At 34.2% G+C, this 20,982-nt stretch overlaps 2 protein-coding genes across 2 annotated transcripts; one reads left to right on the top strand and one right to left on the bottom strand.

The window, feature by feature from the left end:
- The first annotated feature begins 6,654 nt into the window (after positions 1-6,654).
- On the top strand, positions 6,655-7,359 carry LOC110732798. Its single transcript, XM_021912804.1, has one exon. It carries the CDS (start codon positions 6,655-6,657, stop codon positions 7,357-7,359), a length of 705 nt encoding a protein of 234 aa, XP_021768496.1.
- Positions 7,360-18,973: 11,614 nt separating this feature from the next.
- On the bottom strand, positions 18,974-19,714 carry LOC110732797. Its single transcript, XM_021912803.1, has 2 exons — positions 19,373-19,714; positions 18,974-19,291 (listed from the first exon to the last, which is right to left on the bottom strand). The coding sequence occupies exons 1-2, from the start codon at positions 19,712-19,714 to the stop codon at positions 18,974-18,976; spliced, it is 660 nt and encodes a 219-aa protein (XP_021768495.1).
- Between the last annotated feature and the right edge of the window lie 1,268 nt (positions 19,715-20,982).

The following is a 20,982-nucleotide window of genomic DNA, read 5'->3' as shown; positions in this document are numbered from 1 at the left end:
ACAATTACAAGTCCACCAAAGAAAACCTGGGAGCATATTTCACTATAATAATCAATAATGTGAGCATAGGACTATAGAAGAGTCAAGGGCATCCGAGGCACTTCCTCCAAAAGGAGATAGAGCATGCATAGTTCTTCATACGGATGAAAATGCATTGTTCATGTGTATAGGTCACATCTAAAATTTATTAGTTAGTCTATTTTTACATTCGCAATATTGTACGTACGATGAATGAATATATGATGCATGCATGAAAGTTCATTCGGCGGCGTATAGTTTAATTAAATCAAATGGATGATCGTAAAATTAGTTAATTAGTAGCTCGTTTGAATTGCTCACATAGTCATGTCTCAAGGGCTTGCACTGTCATGCAATGGACTCATGGGATCACGATTTATCAGTGGTCAGAAGGAATGGGTTTATTATATTCCTTCAAAAATTACGTGTCCCAACGCATTTATTTGTTTCTATTTTTTTTATATAATTGTCCTTGGCTCAATTTTTATCATCTAGAGAAGTCGATGTTGGATAGACTGTATCTAGATGTCATGCATGAGGAAATTTAATTACTAATATGTGCTTTTGATCATTGAAATTCATAAATAACTTAAAATCATCATTTATGTATAAAAAATGGTCCCCAAACACATAATCTCCTTTTCCATGTATGAGAATATTGACTTAAGCACCTCTCCCTCTCTCAAATCATATCTTAACATTATAAACACAACCTTTATTTCACCCCCCCCCCTCTCCTTTTAAAAATTTGGCCTTCCAGCATATAACAATATATGATCAATCTTATCAACTTGACCAATTGAGATTTGAAACTGTCCAATAATTTTATGCACAAAAAGGCCCATCTTAATTGAATGTTATTATATTTTCCATGATTAAGGTGTTGAAAAATTAAGCATACTTTAATACAAAAAATGATTGAAGGTCCTTTAAACCGGCATTTTTAATTTTTTTAGATTATGCTTGTTATAAATTTTGCTGTATACAATAATTATGAGTGTCTGCCTATCCAAAACTTAAGAAACCCCATTTTAATTTCGATTTTTTTTGCTAGGTTGGAAAAAAAATAAATTAAAAGCACCATAAAATGATCATAGGGTGAAAAAAAGATAACTTTTAATCATCATTTTTAAACTGTAGTTCCAAAGTTGGCCCATTTTTTTCACTTCCAAAAAAAAAAAAAAAAAAAAAAAAAAAAAAAGTTGGCCCATTTTTCTTGGAAGAAAAAGAGATGAAAAAAGGAAAAAAAGATTCTAATTTTTTTTTCAGCTTGCAAAAAAGCTTATAATTCTGTCTCCCTATAACACCACATGCCTCATCATGGCCGTTGAGAATGAGGTCAACGGCATCAAAGATTTAGCAATGTCATCACTTAAAAAAAAACCATAATTAAAAAAATTATATATACTAAAATTAAAAAATGAATTTAACAAGCTAGGCAAAGTTTCCTTTTTCACTTTATTTTGTTGGTTAAAAGCCAAATTAAATCCCATTACAAAGATATGGTTTGCCTAGAATGCTTCTACTTTTTATTGTGTTTTATCTTTCTATGTCAAAATATTTTTAATTAAATTTGCATGATTGGAAGAAGTCAATTTCTCATTGGTTAAGCATAGTTTATCATCAAGTCAATGATAGATACTTTACAGTTTGTATAAAGTCCATTCATCAAAAATTCCTCTCCAATGTTGAAAGTTAACTTGTAATGGATGTTGGATGATTTTTGGAGAGAATATGAAAATGTGCTAGTTTAGACATACCTATAAAAGGAAAGTAAGAGTTGGAAAGCTAAGCCTAAGTAAAATTGTGTTCTAAAAATTGTTGGCTATAGAAGAGTAATCTTTCAAATTATATCAAGTCTAGTTTTTCCGTTCTTTTCCAATAGCATATATCCTATGTAAGTCTACAACCGTTGTATAAAAAATCTTCAATTTCAATAATGTATTAATGTATAGTATACAATTCATCACATGTGCACATACTGCACACTGTATTGACCATATGTATATTCAAGGCTCGATAGTAACCTAATTTAATGAGGAGGCGCATGTATATAATGAGTGTATCAGTGTATGACCCTTTTCCATTGACAAGTCTGTTATTGTTAATTTTAACTACAAAGTACGGAGTATGTGTTCTATTTTTTTAAAAAAAAATTTGTTATCATTTATAGTAAAGGAAATGTAATTTTTGGGGGGAAAAGAATATGGAAATTCTCTTGGAAAGAAAAGGATAATTTCATTAGTTTGAAAAGAATAAATTATAGCCATTGGCCATTTTCAGGTTGTGAACCATTGAATATAGAGTTACATCATCAACAATCCTTGTTTCTTACGATCCCTTGTAATCCTAGATCAATTATCAAATAAACATGCGACTTATTCTAGTTTACTACTCCATACTTGGTCACTCAATCAACAATAATAATCAGATTAGCTAAAGAAATTCCAAAGGATTAGTGATTTGTTCATTCGTTCTAATCAAAGAAACTCGAACTAAATAAAAGAATAAACTTATAAATTAATTAAAGAAAACTTATTAACAAGTGTCCACTTTACGTCATTCCCTTTTTGCTCAGAAAACCATCCCTCCCCCCCTGCCAGTTGCCACCACCAGCATCGTTTGGGCCAATTAATGTTGACAAACAAGCAAAATTAAATCTTTAATTAAGGGAAAACAAAACTATGATTATGAAATCTTAGGTAAAAGCTAAGGCTATAAAATACAATCATATATTTAACACTTAACAACCATAACAGGTTGTCAAGAGATTGTTATATACACCCTGGTGAACGGTGTACCCAAGGGTTTTTTTTTTTTTTGCTCATTTGATGATAAATTGAGCAATAATCATCGAAATAAACAAGCAATACCCTTGGGTGCACCATGCACCTTAGGTGTATATAACAATTTCTACAGGTTGTCATTTTATATAAATTTTGAACTCAGTACCAATTTGATACACAATTAATTTAATTACGGCTTTATGCTCTTTAACTATTTAAAATACGAAGTACATTTTAGCAAATATAAGTTAAGTTTAGTTAAAAAAAAAAGTTAATTTAAGCTAAAAATAAACCAAGCTTTATCTTCATCACTGTCCTGCCACCAACTAACATTATATTGTGTAGCAAAATTAAGTTAACTTTATGAAAACAAGTTAAAGTATGGCAAAAATAGGGTACAAAGGCAAAATTAATTTCCCTCCAATAATTCTAAAGTCTAGGGTTGTTCATGAAAAACCAATATTTCAAAAATTGCATAAGTTTTAGACAAAATAATAGGTGATTGTGTTAAAAACATTGACACAAAAAGTTCGATAAACACCGATAAACAATAGCGGCTAAATGGTTTTTCATGATTATGAAGTTGAAGAAACCATTAACATAATAAACCAAGTATTTTATCAAATTACATTTTTAATTCTACTAGTAAAAAAAATTGCTTCCTACCTTAAAAAGGTTATGACGTTATGTATATTAATCTGAAACCATTTCTCGCATGTAATAAGTCTAATTATTCGTTTAAATGATATTTACCAATAATCGATTTAAAAACGATATCATAGTGGATCACAAAATAAGGTTGAACCAAGATGTAGTTCCAATTTGTGTAACCCCTACAACCCTATTAAGGTGAAGACTAGGTCCATGGCAAAATACTTTACAAGAATATATATATATATATTTTTAAAAGGGGATTAATTGAGATTATTAATGGATTGGTATAATTAGGTGAACAAAATAAGAGGCGCTAATGATCCAATGATAGAAGGGGTCACTGTAGTGTCCCAAATTCCAAAGGAATGTTATGGGTCCAAACGAGGTGGACCCCACCCACTCAAAGCCCAAAGACCGCCCGACACTTAATTTTTCATTCTTCACATTTAGCAGACCTGTCTTTGCCAGAGAATGTCTAAGCTAGCTTTACTTACACTACACAGCCCGGTCCATTTATTTTTGACCCATCTTTCATTTCTTGTACTACTACTCGTAGTTGATACTGTAAGACAGTAAGAGATATAAGGGGTAAAAAGGAACAGTTTAAGGAAAAGCTAAAACAATAACGTAGATGTATATTGTACTCCCTCCGTCCCAAATATATAGTTTCTGTTTGTGTTTTTTTACAATATTTAAAAAATAATAGGAGAACGTAAATGAAGTACATTAAAAGTGGAAAAAGTTAGACAAAAGTATAAGGCAAGTGGATAATTTAAGGGGAAAAAGTAAAAGGTACAATTATAGACAAAAGTTAGAGAGAGAAAGTGAAAAAAAGTACAAGGCAAGTGAATAATTTAAGGGTAAATTAGGAAGTTCAATAAATAAAATTAAACAAATGAGAATATAATGATATTTACATACTATCCAAAAATAGAAACAGGAATAACATTTTGGGTCTCCAAAAAGAAAAACAGGAATTATAATATGAGACGGAGGAAGTATAAATATATAATGACAATTTGATAATGGTACCAAATTTACGTGCTTCTTATATTACTGTGACTCCGTCAGCAAATTAATTGTTATATTGATTTTTTGAAAGCATAAATTTATGCAATGGCGGTTTGGTCTAATTAGTGGCGTATGTTAAGTTGATAAAAGATGATAGAAGGAAATAATAGACTGTTGAAAGGAAGATGCTTTCTGTTGCGGGTTTGAACTTTTTCTTTTTTTTTTTTTTTTTTTTTTGAAGAAAGGTTTGAACTTTTTCTTTAATTAGTGGTTATTTTTATAGGAATTAAAAAATCATTAACATTCATATAATTATCATTTTGTTAATATCAAGTTAGAAAAAAGGAGAAAGCCTTTTACTATTGGTCACTAGCTTAGTCACGAATATCTTTTTATCAGCTAGATTTCTTATTGCCTATCAAACATCATAATTCAATTTGATGAGGCTATAACTTAGATAATGATTAAAGAGGACATGGAGTATTAATTTGGTTATCAAATGTTAGAAGACCAACAGTGTTTGGACCTCGTTAACTTTGATAACAATCAGTCAGTCATACTTGACTAGCTCTGTAGCCCGCAGGTACTCATAAACTGACAATGTTGGATAGTGCTGTAACAAGCTAAGAGTGGATTAAACTGGAAATTCTAAGCCTCAACTAGCTATAGTCCCAAAAGGATTCAACTAAGGTTATTTTCATAATTTGACCAAAAAAAAAAAAAAAAAAACCATCCTACGTTAATATTGGTATAATTCTAATATTGCACTTGGTATCATATTTAACAAGTATTGTCGTTGGTATATGTTGTTATATTATTGGTATCCTAATCAAGTCTATTTTGAATCAGATGGTATCCTAGTTGCGTCGATTGGTATCAAAGCCATACAGTTAAAAGTTAAATTACGTTGTTAATTCAATTAATAATTAAGTAAAATAGGAGAATAATAGGCCCTCTATTGAGTGTAAGAAACCTGATTTTAAGCATTACTATCATATTTCTGAATGTACTAGTAATTTTGGCCTAATTCTTAATTATATAGTAGATCAAATTGGTGAATTAAGATCAGAAGTTGATAACATACATGCTCGTTGTATTAAAATTGAAAATAAGATATCAATAACCACAACCGATATTAATAAAAAAAGTAAGTGATCTAAAAGAACAAGTGAAACAAGTGCAACTTGCTTTAACAAACGAAGTTAGACATCAATCTAGTAAAGAAGTATCACCTAATAAGGAAAAAATCGTCCCTTATAAATATAAATATCCTTTTCAAAATTTAGATAAAAATAAAAAGTTTACGGTATCACTCCCTAAAAGACCTACTAGTAACCAAGAAAAGAACAAAGAAACTAAAGATGAGCCATCATCTTCAGGAGAAAACAATTGAAGAATTGCAAATCTTGTTTGATAAAGAAGAAGACCATGATAAGCTAAATGATATCATGAAAAATAATTTCTGAAAAAGGGATTGCTTCTGATAACGAAGTAGAAGAGAATAACTATGTTACTTTAGAGGAAGATTTATATCAACAAATGGGATTAATGAAGTTAGATGATCTAGATTTTCTGCCTATAGAAGTTGTTCAGCAAAAGATTGAAAATAAACTAGGTAAAAGGGTAATAGATAATAATGATGTTGGCGAAGAAATTATTAATGAAAAATTTATTGTAAACAATGTTATCCAAAGACCTACGTATCAAGAAGAGGGAATTTGCACACGACCAAGATACATACCAAGGAAAACTACCCGATTTAGTATCAAGGTTATGCCTAATTAAATACCCAAACAAGAAGAAGTGACTCTTGAACCTATAAGTAAAACTGGTTATAAGCTTAAATTAGATGGTGTAAGAGATAAACAAGATATTTTAGATCAGTGGAAAACGAGTATGAGTAGTGTACTTAATCTAAACACTAAATGGACTTCTGAAATTTTTTTAAACTACATTGAACATAGCTTTTATGGCTGTGTAGAAGATTGGTATGATGGTATAGATGAAGAAGTAAAAAATACATTAAGAGCTAGTGAATCTCCTACTAGAATGTTTAGACAATTATGTCAATACATTGAGTTAGAATTCATTGGTCCTAGAGCTGATCCTTGAAAAACGAATGGAATATCAAAGAAAGTTAAGTAATTTGTCCATTTGTAATATGAAATATGTCGAAAGTTACATTATGGAATTTGAAACATATTATTATAAAATTGGTGAAAATGAAACAAATCTTGGAATGTTCTACGATAAATTACCAAGTTCTCTTCATGAAGAAATTAGTGAAAAATATCAAGAATGGAAAGAGAAATTCTTAGCTAGGGATGCCCTAGGTAGTAGAATTGCTTTTCTAAGAAAATGGGTTGAAAAGAAATGTAGAGAGGTTGCAAGAACTCAACAAATGAAGAGACAATTTCTCACTTGTTGGGATTTCCCAAATAACTATGGATGTGAAAGAAAAAACTATAATAAGAGGAAGAATTATAAGAAAAATAAATTTGACAGATCAAGAGGAGAAACCTATAAGAAGAGGTACTGTAAACATAAATACAAAAAACCCAGTAGGTTTTTCAGAAAGGCAACATATTGTCCCGAGAAAAAGAAAACATGCAAGTGTTGCTCTTGTGGAGAATTAGGACACTATGCTAATGAATGTAAGAAAGCTAATCATATACTAATGGAAGCCTTAGGTAGTTGGGACTACATAGAAATATCAGAAGATGAGGCTTTAGATTTGGCTTTAAGTAATAATAAGGGAATAGTAGAAATCATAGAAGAAGAAAATGAGTATATTGAAGAACCTGAAGACTGTGAGTTTGAAGATGAAAATTATGAAGAAATAAATAATATGATGGAAGGGGAAATATTAGAAAAAAGAATCAGACGATGAGGATAAAAGTAAACTGGCTATAGGTCAATTAAAAAGAGCAGAGTATTCAATTGAAGATAAAGACCTAGATTAAATGAACAAAGAAAGCTGGAATTTTCCCTAGATTACTAAAGATAAAATATTTAAAACTTCTTTCTTTAAAACTAGAACTAAATATGTATGTGAAGAAATGGAAGGAAGTATAGTAATCGAGGATTGTGAAAAGAAAGCAGCAGAAATTAATATCATAAACTGGAAAAGCATTAAGAACCATATAGAAAAAGGAAATTATAGTTATATTTGTATTGGTGCAGTGCAAGTATATTAGACGTAAAGAGTTCTATGAGCAAATTATTAGTGGTATCACTTGTAGCTTAAGTTAAGCAACTGTAAGTTATATATGTGAACCTAGATACTATGTGAGCTTAGAAGATTCATATGCTCCAAAATTTCTAGCAATCAAGTAATAAACTGATGGAGTATACATGCATAAAGGAACTCGACCTATACAATTAAGATGGAAGGTAGTCTATAAGCTGGTTAACACTATAGATTCATCTTTCAAGAAAAAAAATAGTAGATGCTCTGAAATATGAGCAAGGAGGAGGTCCTAAGAAGAAAATTAGCCCTATAAAGGTAAATTCTAATGAAATAGAAATTGAAAAAACATGGGAAGAATTCTTCATGAATCCTGCAGTAAAAAATAGGTCAAGTAAGATGCTAATTGATGAATCAGGATTACTTCATATTAGGTTAACTACAAATCCTAAAATGCAGAGAAGTATGAGTCTTAGAACACCAAGTCTAAGTAGACAAAATTCAAGGATGAAAAAACAAGTCAATGAAAAACCCGAAGAGTATGAAGAAGAAATATTAGCTTTAATAAAAAAGTTAAATGAAAAATATGAAGCTAAGAAAGCCTTAAAGCAACCAGCAAGACATAGTATAGATATTGGTTCATATTCTAACTTAGAAATACATGAAGATTTGAATAATCCTATTATTGAAAAAAGAAAGGTAATTAGATATAAGACCAAAACTGTAAGTGAACCAGTATATGAAGATGAGGTTAATATGCAAATGGAAGCTTTTAATGAAATATCTAGTACTAATCCTAATAGTATTTATATTCCAATTGATATATGCATTGAAGATTATAATAAATATAAATTATGTGCATATATTGATAGTGGTTGTTCTACATGTTTTGGAAAAAGGTCATTATTTCCATAATTCTTATGGAAAAAGGCTAAAAATCCTATGCAAGTTAGAATTGTTAATAATAGTGTAATGATGCATACATATATAATTGAAGAATTACCTATAGAAATCAGAGGGGTTCAATGTGTTATTCCTATTTTTGCGGGTAACTGGCCAACCTAGTCATGATATGATAATAGGAAACAATTTTCAAAGATTATACTTTCCATGCACTCAAACCATTGATCAAATTATCTTTACTATTAATGGTCATTTTGTTCCTATACAGAAAATAACAAAGGCTTATACTCATCAGACTATGGAATTTACGCGCAGCCAGCGTGGTGATAGGGTTACACCTACACAACGAGAGGTTGCACTTAGAATTTCTGAGTGTGATTTATCATTAATAGATCAGATAAGCAAGCAGCAAGAAAGATTATGTGAAAAATTATATTCAACAAATCCATTAGAACATTGGGAAAAGGATAAGGCATTTGCTAAGATAACTATAACAAATCCTAATAAGATTATTAGAGTAAGACAAATGGTTTATACCTACCAAGATTTATTGGAATTTGATGAACAAATAAAAGAATTTTTGAATAAAAAGTTAATTAGGAATAGCAAGAGTCCTCACAATAGTCCAGCATTCATGGTAAGGAATCATGCAGAAGAAAAAAGAGGTAAAGCTAGAATGGTCATTAATTATAAACAGCTAAATGACAATGATGGATATTACATTCCTAATAAAACTGTGTTATTTAATAGAATATAAGGATCCACATGGTTTTCTAAGATGGATTGTAAGAGTGGCTACTGGCAAATTAAAATGGAAGAAGAAAGCATTCCATTAACTGCATTTAGTGCCCCTCAAGGACATTATGAATGGTTAGTAATGCCTTTTGGATTAAAAAATGCACCACATATATTTCAGAGAAGAATGGATAATATTTTTAGAGAACTTAATCATTGTTGTTTGGTTTACATAGATGATATTCTAATATTCTCAAAAGATTTAGAACAACATAAGAATGATCTTAAAGCAATAACTCAAAAATGTGTTGAGCATGATATAATCCTTGGAAAAGATAAATGTGTTTATGTTAAACAAGAATTTGAGTTTCTTCGATTGGAAATTAAAGCTGGACAAATAACTTGCAAAAACATATCCTGGAAAAGATTGAAAAATTCCCAAATAAAATCGAAGATAGAAAGCAACTAGAAAGATTTCTAGGATTTTTAACTTATGCTTCTGATTTTATAGAGAATCTTGCTATATTAAGAAAACCATTACAACAAAAACTCAAGAAAGAAATAACTTGGAACTGGAAAGAAAGTGATTCCAAAATTGTTCAAGATTTAAAAGCTATGTGTAAAGATCTTCCTGTACTAACACTAGCTACTAGTGAAGATGATTTAATCCTTGAAACAGATGCTAGTAATGACTAATGAGCACTGGAGTGTTGTGTTAAAAATCAAAGAAGGAGAAAGACTCTACAGATACAACAGTGGAAGTTTTAATAAAGCTGAGTTAAATTATCCTACAATGCAAAAGGAAATCCTTGCGGTCATTAGAGGGATGAGAAGTTCTTAATCTTCTTAGCCCCTAAAAAATTCTTAATAAGAACAGATTGCAAAGGCATACTTGGTTTTGTTAAAAAGAATTTTTCTAATATGCAAGCGCAAGGGAGACTCATGCGTTGGAAATTATGGCTTAACCAATGCTCTTTTATTGTTGAACATATATAGGGATCGAAAAATTCTTTGACAGATAGCTTGACCAGAGAATTAACCAGCGGTGAAGAAGCACAAGACATCAGAAAACCTCCTGCCCATCAACTAGAAAAGATGGAGGCAGAGAGAAAAACTCTTATTAAAGAAACTGATAAAGCAATGGAGCGGGTTTCACCCTCCACTTGGGCCTTGATGGAGGCCATGATTGTTTCATCAAAAAAGAGATCTCGAGATGGTTTGATTAAAAGTTGTCATGTAGCAGTTCGAAGGTTCCTAATGTATGAAGTAATGGTCATTATCCTGCGACTCATTCCTGATATTCAGAATATAATACTAAATAAAATAAAAGATAACGAATTTAGATTCCAGTACAATTTAGTTGTATCAAGGTCATACAAGTTGTATGATGTTTATGATCTATGGGGAAGTTGAATAATGTTCAACACTAACTCCAGAGTGGGTATTGTGTCAATTCATTCACACTCTCTGGAATGGAGGGCACCATATGTGGCGGAGCACTATAGAGCTTGGGATTATGGAATGGTTCATAGCATTTTACCATTTCCTGAAAATAATACTACTTTCTTTGAGAAGCTCACAAAATTCCAGAGGTATGTATTTAGAAGAATTTACGATGCAACAAGATACAAAGGAAGAGTTGATCAAGTCCAAGTGCAAAGTGCAAACATCGAAATGGTTGAAGGAAAAGTTAGCTCTCCACATTTCCTGATCATGTTTGAAGATGTTCATCGCAAAGTCAAAGATCCAATCTGTATCCAGCAGAGACGAGTAAAAGATCCTACGGAGGCAAGAGCTTATGGATTTTTTTTTATATTTCTTAGTATCTTAACCAATTCATAGCAATAAAAGAAGAACCACCAGTCATAATACATGTGGGGAATACTACAATAGTAGCACCAGAATGGTTAAGAAATTATTTAGAAGAAGGAGTATCACATGGTGAATCAGTGTATGATTATCTTGAACAAGTTGAAGCTGGGAGATATTTATCCTTAGAGGGAAAAGAGCACTTATTGGAGATCTTTGTCACATGGGATGAATCCTATGCTGCCAAATGTGTGATGGATCTCAGTATAGAAGAATACAACCCAATGTATGTCCATTATGAAGACAGTAAGGACAGTGAGGGTGGTCTACAAGATATGATGATGGACGAGTTAATGGAATCCTGAGCCCACACCAGCAATTATGTATTCTACTTTTACTGTTGTAGCACGTTTTATTTGTTTTAAAGTATCTTTAAAAAAGCAGTGAACGATATTTACTTGCTAAGTCATGGTTTTCTGTAAGCCATAGAAAGTGTCGGTGACCTTTGTGAGCCTTCCCCTATATAAAGGGAATTAGACAAATAAGTGAAGGCAGAGTTGGAAGATTTAGCTAGAGAATTCCTCTGAAAACATTAGAGAGTCCTCTAGAGAAAAATACTCGCCTTAAAAGACAGATTGGTTCTCCATCTCTCTTGAAGTAGAGAACACTCTAGTTCAGCTTATGTTTGTTTAAGCTTTCAGTTAGTGTTGTAATATATGAGTGTTGTAATATGTTCAAATTAAATAAAAGTTGCGTTCAAGAAGGGAACGTTATCCCTTTGAACCTTATATATATCAAATAAGTTATCTTTCTGTTAAAGAAGTTCCATCATAAACACAATTAAAATTGTTTGATTAGAGACTACGGTCTAAGGTAGGAAACAAATCAGATCTGTGTTGTGCTTGATCTAAGGAAGACAGGGCTGGGTTTAGCTACCTTGGTAAAGCCGGAAGATCAGAACACCGGAAGTTCCATTGTCGACTAAGTTCAGGTATTGGTCAAAACTCTCTGGTTAAAGAATTATTATTGCGAAGCATGGTGGGTTGTTAAATTGGTAAGATAATTTGTTTCGATATATAAGTAGTAGAGTTGTGATAACTAGTACCGATAGAAGTCATTAAGTGAAAAACAAGTGAACATTAGTTGATATTAAAAGCTAGTATTATACAAAGGATTCGTTGGTATCAAAAGAAATACCAATTAAGAGTTCGTTGGTATCAAAGGAAATACCAATAATAAGAAGTTTGTTGGTACCAAAGAAGAATATCAATTAGGCTTGCTTTAGTTATATTGGTATACCAACAACATTAAAATCAATACCAACCTAAAAACGCCAAAAGTGTCGGTTAGGTAGAGTCCAAGAGAACCTTTGGATTAAACTATAATCTCTAACAAGCTATTCCCCCCCCCCCCCCCAAAAAAAAAAAAAAAAATTGAATAAAATTCTTCATGGATTAAAAAGTCTACAAATACTAAAAAAAATTCCCTACAAATATGTAATAAGTCGATAACAATTTGGCTACAAAAATGACTTCCTTTGTATTTTTTTACTAACATGTGGAAGAGGTAAAGTAAAGGTATTACGAATTTTACGTGTATGTATATAATTTTGGGGTATTAGTAATGTTATCCGTTTGTGTTTTTTTACTAAGTGAATAGTGAATATCTACATCTATTGATCTATCTATTTATTTATATTTATACTTAGTATTTAAAAACACAAACCAAAGTTGTCACATGTCCCCTCCCCTTTTACCTTTCCCTATAATCATTCTCTTTTCTTACATTTACATAGAACTTCTCAAGCTCCCCCCTTTATTTCTCAATAACTCTTTATATTCTATAACCTTCACTTAAATTCAACAAATTGAATTTTCTTAACCTTCTCCTATTCTCCCTCTATCTTGCAATTCAATTTAATCACATTTGTCATATAATTTATTAACCCTTTATATTCCCCCATCTCTAATATAAATACAAAATTCCATTAAAGATTTTTTCACACCACTACCTAAGTTCCAAAAAAAAAATAAAAATAAATGAGAAATATCTCTCAAAATTAAATTTTACTATAATGAAGATGATGATTGAGAAAGAAAAAAATTGAGGCTGCAAAGAAGGGAGACTTGAATATGTCAAGATGTTAAGAAAAATAAAGAGTTTCGTGTAAGAATATTATGGAAATTCCATAGTATAAGATTGCTTGCATGTCATAAGGCCATTATTTTCAAAATATTAAGCGCACTCTAAGAGAAATTGATTTGGTAAAGAACTTTATATATATATATGTTGTAAAAGTATAAAATTAAAAGGATTGATTTGGTTTTGCGGGAGTTAGATTTGCCTTTAATAGCAGACTCAGATACGGAGTATTTGATCCGACCTTTTTCACATCAAGAGATTAGAAAGGCGATGTTCTCTATTCATAATCATAAGGCGCTAGTTCCAGGTCCATACGGTTTCATTGCAGAATTCTTCCATTTGCATTGGGAGAAGGTGGGCACCTCAGTGGTTGAGTCGGTACAATCCTTCTTTTCTACAAGTTAGATATAGTGGATTTCTCTATGTATCTCAACCGTGTCCTACAAGACTCTAATTAATGGGCAGGTTTTGGAGGCTTTTAAGCCGGAGTGCGGGTCACGTCAGGGTGACCCTCTATCCCCTTATTTGTTCCTGTTCTATATGGATATTTTGTCACATATGTTTTCAATGGAAGAAAATGTTGATCAGATTAAGGGGCTTTGAGTAACGAGGAGGTCACCCCCGATTTCACATTTATTTTTTGCAAACGACGCTATGGTTTTTTTTTTCAGGCGACAACAACCTCATGTTAGAATGTGGTGGATTTTTTTGCAGAGATTCGGGGATATTTCAGGGCGTTAAAATTGAATAATCTTTTATCAAGTTTAGCAAATGGTCTCAGCTGGAAGAAATAGAGGAGCTGAAAAATATTCTAAATATTTGCCAGGTCTTGACCCTGGACAGAAACTTGGGGGCGCCAATTGATTTTTCCACGGGGGAAAAGGCTGCCTTCCAATTTCTAGTTGATAAGGTCTCTAAACAGATTTTATCATGGGGTTCTCTAAATTTGTCTCAGGCGGCAAAACTAGTCTTGATCAACACTGTGTTGATTAGTATTTCATCTCATGGGATAAAATGTTTTAAATTGTCTGTTTCGATCTCTAACAAGATTGATTCGATGATTACTCAGTTTTGGTGGGGAAACAAGGGGGAAAAGGAAATGCATTAGGTGAAGAGGGAGACTATCCAACTGCCAAAAGGTATGGGTGGCCTAGGTATTAGATATATGGCTTGTTTGAATGATGTCTTAATGTTTAAACAAGTGGTGAGGATACATTGTAATCCACAGTTGTTGGTGGCTCGTGCTTTAGCGCCGGACCATTCTTGCTCTTGGTGTAGGGGATATAATGTTAGGGGTTCGTGGAAATGCTTCTTGGGGAAGGCGGGGTTTGTATTATGTAGAAAACAAGATGGTGAAGGGTTACCACTGGAAAATAGGGAATGGGGGATAGAGTTAAGATTCGCAATATGAAGTGGGTGCAGGGATCGGTTCTAGAATTTAAGTTGAACTAACTCCTCCGTGGGGTTGGTACGAGTAGGGTAACAGATCTAGTTTTACATGAATCTAGGTCTTGGAATGCGGAAATCATTAGGGACAGATTCGAATGGAGTACGACATAGAAGATTCTAGAAATGGAGTTACCATCATATGAGGAGCAGGATGTTCTTTATTGGGGGGGGGTCATTCCTCGGGATTGTATACTGTGAAGTCAGGGTACTCTTTTCTAATGTGTGATTTTACTTTGCAACAGGGTGTTTTGTGTGAATTTGATTTTTACAAGCTCATTTGGAAGCTCAACATACCGCCAAAATGGAGCTTATTCCTCTGGAAGCTTATTATGAATGGTTTGGCAATTAAGTCAAATTTGGCTCATAGAGGGGTGGAGGTAGAGGTACTTTGTGATTCTTGTGGTATGGCGACGGAAGATCTACAACATTTATTGAGGATGTGCTCTTTTGCAAGGTATACTTGGCAGAACTGCCCGCTGCATATCTTCTCTAAACTTGATGAATCTACTCCACTGCGACACTGGATTCAAAAATATATCCTGCTTTTTATTAGCGAGGATGGAAGAAATAGTGAAAGAATTAATACTTTCATTGGAGTGCTTTGGAGCCTTTGGCTGACAAGGAATGGAAGGGTGTTTAACAATGAGGGAGGGTATCTGGTGGACTTATTCATGAATTACAACTCTGCTATGAGAAAATTTATCTGTTTGACAGAGGTTGGATGCGAGAAGCTCTCTTTTAGCCCAGGCCATAGATGACAGTGGTGCACCGCTGGGGTTTGCTAGAGTGAACATTGGTAGTGAAGGAAATCTAATGAGCAATCCTCGGGATGCAAGTCTAGAGGCCACTGTAATGGTGGATGGTTCCTGGAAAAAAAGTACGGGAAATAAAGGAATGGGATAGGCATACTCTTTTGACCAGACAACCTATTTGGAGGGCGGAGGAACCTTTGGAAAGGCACTTTCACCTCTACATGCGGAGCTCTTGGCTTGCTTTAAAAGCTATTTAGTGGGTAAGGTTGAAGGGATATCAGCGAGTTATGTTTTTTACAGACTCGTTAGCTATTATACATCTGCTCCAAAACTTGAAACGAAGAGAAGTCAGACTACTTTGGACTGTTGGAGATCTGATACAGACAGGGAAGCTCTTAAAGAATTGTATCATTTGGAAAGTGGGAAGGGAACTGGTCACAATAGCTCATGCTATTGCTAATATGTGTAGGGTTAAATTACATAGTTTTTCAAGTTAGTAAAGTTTATTTATAAAATTATAACAAGGTTTGATATTCAGTTTTTTTTATACGAATTATTGATTAACTACTACCATGCAAAGACGATGAAATAAAGTTACTCAAGTAATTTGAGAGTTTTAAGTATAAATAGTGTATGGCCAGGGCGATGCACCGGGTTTTACTTTAAATATCAGTGAATATTATTTGAGTTATAAAATCATAAACTATATATATAATTACAAAAAATAAGTGAACAATAATAACTATTGAAACTAAATAAACGCTCTCAAATTGATGCTTTGTACAAATTAAAGTATTTAGTGTGTTATAATTAAATATGAAGCATGATGAAAATATAGCAAGTTGGTAAGAACATTAATTCATTTGTTACAGAGTAGCCAAATTTTTATATATGGCTGGCCACTGTGTGGCCGGGGTTACTCGAGTTACTCGGTCATGACTTATTCGAGTAACTCGATCAGGGGCTATTTGAGGGGTTCGGTCAGGGGTTACTTGATCGGTAAGGGGTTACTCGAGTTACTCGGTCATGGGTTATTTGAGGGGTTCGGTCAAGGGTTACTTAAGGGCTTCGATCAAGGGTTACTCGAGGGGTTACTTGGTCAGGTGTTACTCGAGGGGTTACTCGGTCAAGGGTTACTTGAGTTACTTGGTCAGGGGTTACTTGAGGGGTTCGGTCAGGGGTTACTTGGTCAGGAGTAACTCGAGTAATCCCGACCACACAGAAAAATCCCCCTACAGAGTATTGGTCTTGTGTTCAAACCTTGTGATAAACATAATAACGGAGAAAGTATATATAAAGGTTGTCACGTGGCACATATCTTGTTTTAAAGTATAGAAGTATAGATGATAATTTATACACAACCCGTGCATAGAACGGGCCCTATTGCAACTTGCAAATAAAAAATAAGATGGAAAAGTACTACTCGTAATACATATTCTTAATATGCTCCCTCCGTTAATTTTTATTTGCAACTTTTGCCATTTTAGTCCGCTAAAAATTATTTGCAACTTTCTAATTTATTTCCATTTTTGGTAAACAAAAACCCTAAAAATTACTATTTTACCCTTACTTAAAATTTGTGATTTTTTTAATTCTACCCCTTATTAACCCTAATCCCACATTACATACAAAACATCTAAATTAACCTAATCTAATTACTCCCTCCATTTATTTCCCCCAATCCAATCCCAACAGCCACATTCACAACCACCAACATTTAATTGAAAAAACATTGGGATTATTTCTGGCTTCTCGAGTCTTCTTAAGAACCCTAGATCTGGTTCTTCGACTTTCACTCTCCTTCGCCTCTGTAATTTTCTCCATTGAAACACTGAAATCTGAGTTTTCGTCCTCTCAACTTCCAAAAAAAAGAGTCCCTCACCACCATGGTTAACCTATCTCCACTTCGCGACGCTTATATCGCCATCGATGACAAGGGCGAGGCAAACTTGATAAAAACCCTGATGACCGGTATCGCCGAAGGATCTCCTTTTCCTTGTGAGTTATACGCGTTTGAGGAGGCCCTGAATTACTGTTCTCCGACCACATACAAGGCCTTGGGCCAAGTTCTTGAAAGCGTAGACGAGGATGAGCGTCGCAAGACCGGTGAGGGTCAAGGAGATTCACGGGGGAAACAAGCGCTAGACTACACTGGTGTTTCTGTAGATCCAGTGTGCGACAGTGCTGAGGGGAGTGTTATGCCCAAAACTAAGCCCAGATCTAACAATCCAAGGCCACCACGCAAGATTCGGCCTAAAAGGAAGGCGGCCTGGGTGGCTTTGAGTCGTATTCGGGGGTTGCCTGCCAAGGAGGTCATTATCCTGACTTCTGATGACGAGGCTGACCAAGGTGACGACGGTGAAGTGGTTGGCCCTCTTCTGAAGAATCACTTTGCGAGGCGTATGAATCTTAGGGTTTAACCCTCCAAGTGACCCTTGCGTAACGCTTTCTAACCCTTCCTGTGTTAATTTTTTTTAAAAAAAGAGTCCCTGTTTTTTGATTTTTTCGATATACTGTTGATTAGCTTTGTTAATTGGTTGGTGTTGTGGGATTCTGTGACTAGATCTGGATGCATGTTGGCTTAGTTGGTTTTGTATGCGTAGATCTGGATTGATGTTGGATGGTTGCATGTTTTTGATTGCCTGCTCTTTTGTCATGTTTGTTGTTCCGGAATTTGTTGGCTAGATAGCCTGTTTGTTATTAGCTGGTCAGTTGGATGCTTGGCTATGTCTACTGTTCTGGACTATGTTGCATGTATGCATGTGGTGGAGTATATTTTAGCATGGATGGTTGCCTGTTTTTGATTGCCTGCTCTGTTGTCATGTTTGCTGTTCCGGAATTTGTTGGCTAGATAGCCTGTTTGCTATTGGCTGGTCAGTTGGATGCTTGGCTATGTCTGCTGTTCTGGACTATGTTGCATGTATGCATGTGTTGGAGTATATTTTAGCAGCTGTTGGATTGTTGGAAAATGGCATATGGGTGTTTGATTGATGAATGATGAGGCTAATGTGTCTGTACATTTTTTAAAGGTGCCTTGGTCATACCTTGAAGTGTTCTCAATGATCAATTAAGTAGAGAACACATGACAGTCCCTTATGTGGTAGCATGACTTGTATTCAGTCCCCTAAGTGTCTGTGTTGTGTACTCTGTCAAAATCCAAATGAGGAAGGGACTCTATTGACCTTCCCAACCCACAATTGTTTTGCTCCAATGATGTGCTTTATGCTGTTATTGTTGAGGTAACCTTGTGGTTGGTGGTTTATTGAAACACGGAAAAAAAAAAAACTTCTGATGGATTGAGTGCCCACTTAACATCAGACTCTTAACCATTTCTATTCCATTGAACATGTGGTTACAAAAGTACTTGACATTAGACTGCCTAACATGATTCATCACTGTAATCAACAAAATACACCTAACCACCTAATACCAGAATAAAAAACAGAACATAAAACAAAATTACCATACCAACTGTAAGTGGTTATGTGTGGCAGTCCATGTGTCTCTACTTTGATGTGATGAGTCCCTCAGTCTGCATCTACCTCAAATTCTTCTGTTCCTTGTTCAGTCCCCTCATTTACTGGCCTAAACATAGTGTTTAGGTACTCCACTGCCTCCAAAACAAGTTCCTTCTGCACTGGTACATTATTTGGCAACTCTCCAAGGTTTTTGAGTTTTTTCTTGTTTATGTGGGGTAATTTGTACTTATTCCCACCTTGTACCTTAAGGATCTCAATCATGCACTTTTGCAAAGACAGCCAAATGTACTTGTTGACTTGAGGATTGAATGCCTCATAAGATTCTTGCACTTTTGTAACTAACTCATCTAGGTTGCTAGGAAAAGACTGATATTGCAATGATTGAATTGACCTAAACAACCCTAAGTCAAGCACATTCAAATCTGGTGATTGTGGTGGTTGAAAAACAAATTGAATGTTAAATCCATGAGCTGTTGTTGCTGCCATAAACTCTGCATCAGTAGGAACTTGGTGTGGCCTTGCATTGTCCCATTGGATTACAATATTTTTTGGCTGACTGTCAGGCCACTTTGAAATAATTGCTGGAATGACATTGGCCACCAACATGTCTCTGATCACCTTTCTGTTTACATTATGTATTGCTTTTGTTTCCCATGTTCTTGCTACTCTGTTTTTACTTGACTTCTTGGCTAGTTGTTTGACTGTGAATGGGAATATTCCATATTTCCTATCATGAAGTAGTCCTCCATCTGTGTCATACAATGGCTTCCCAATTAAGCCCATAAACATTGCTTTGAGCTTGAATCTTGTGGACTGTATAGGCCTATAAGGATCTTCCTCACTAGGTAGGAGGTAAAACCTCCTCTTGTCAGGGTTTCAGATAGAACCATTTCTCATCCATGTGTATCACATTGTTCATTTCAACAAATGTTGGGTCCCCATTACTTGTAACTGGATTTATGTGTGACAACATCCATTTCATTCTTGCTACCTTGTGGTCTGATGTCAGGACTGGCTTGTTGGTACTTGTGTGTGTTCTTAACCTTCCCTTTTTCTTCAAACTGTGAAGTGTCACATGGGAGATCTTTAATGCTGTTGCATAGCTCCTTTCTGTTTGCCTTAAATGTAAAGGCACTGATTGTAGGAATTCATCAGAAAATTCCTTTGGCTTTCTGCCTACTCTGCCAAATTTTTTGCCCCTGACATCAATCAAACTACCCTGTGCCATTTGCTTCTTTATGTCTGCAAAAATTCTTGTGATGCTTGATTTGTGCACATTGTAATTAACTGCCAAATGCTTTAAGTGACCTCTTGGTAAGTTGCCTTGATGCATGTTGACCAACATTGAATCTACTATTTCTCTTCTTTGTTTCATGGTGAGCTGCTTTCTTTGTCTCTATTGAATCCCCTGGTGAATGGCTTGTTCCATTTCCTGGAAACCACCCTCAGCTTGTGTGTGTTCAGTGTTTTGCTGCCCTTGGTCTTCTCCTTCTGTGTCTTGCATCATATCATCTTCAGAGTCGTAGTAATCCATGCCTAAATCTTGCAAATTTTCTGCGTATTCGTAGTACAATTCTGCCTCTTGTTCTTCTGTCAAAATTTGATCCACATCGAAGTACGTCGCTTCAAATGAGTCTGCCATGGTTGTCTAACCTTGTTTGTTTCCTTAGCTTCAGTTGATTGATGTCACGGTGGCTGCTGTGTTTTTTTAGAACAAGATGAAGGAAGAAGGAGCTGCAGCTGCCTATGAAGGTGTTTGGGTCTTAGTCGGGTAGCATTAACTTAATTGTAGGAATTTTTTTGGTATATAATGGGCTAACTTAATTGTATTAACTTAATTATCTTTTGGAGGAACAATGTTTATGTTTTGGGTGAACAAGAAACCATTAAATGTTGTTTGAATGGAGAGGCTGTATTTAATTGCCTCTGTAATATGAAATGCACTGCTTATATAGGTCTGCAGATTTCAAACAGTACACTGTTTTGTATTGTAGTTTAATATTTCAGCAAATTTTTGGTGGGAAATGAAATTTCTCCAAATTTCAGCCCACAACAAA

This window comes from Chenopodium quinoa, unplaced genomic scaffold, assembly GCF_001683475.1.
Source record: "Chenopodium quinoa cultivar QQ74 unplaced genomic scaffold, ASM168347v1, whole genome shotgun sequence".
Lineage (NCBI taxonomy): Eukaryota > Viridiplantae > Streptophyta > Magnoliopsida > Caryophyllales > Amaranthaceae > Chenopodium > Chenopodium quinoa.
Note: the sequence above shows the minus strand (reverse complement) of the source record. Positions and strands in the feature narration are given on the sequence as shown.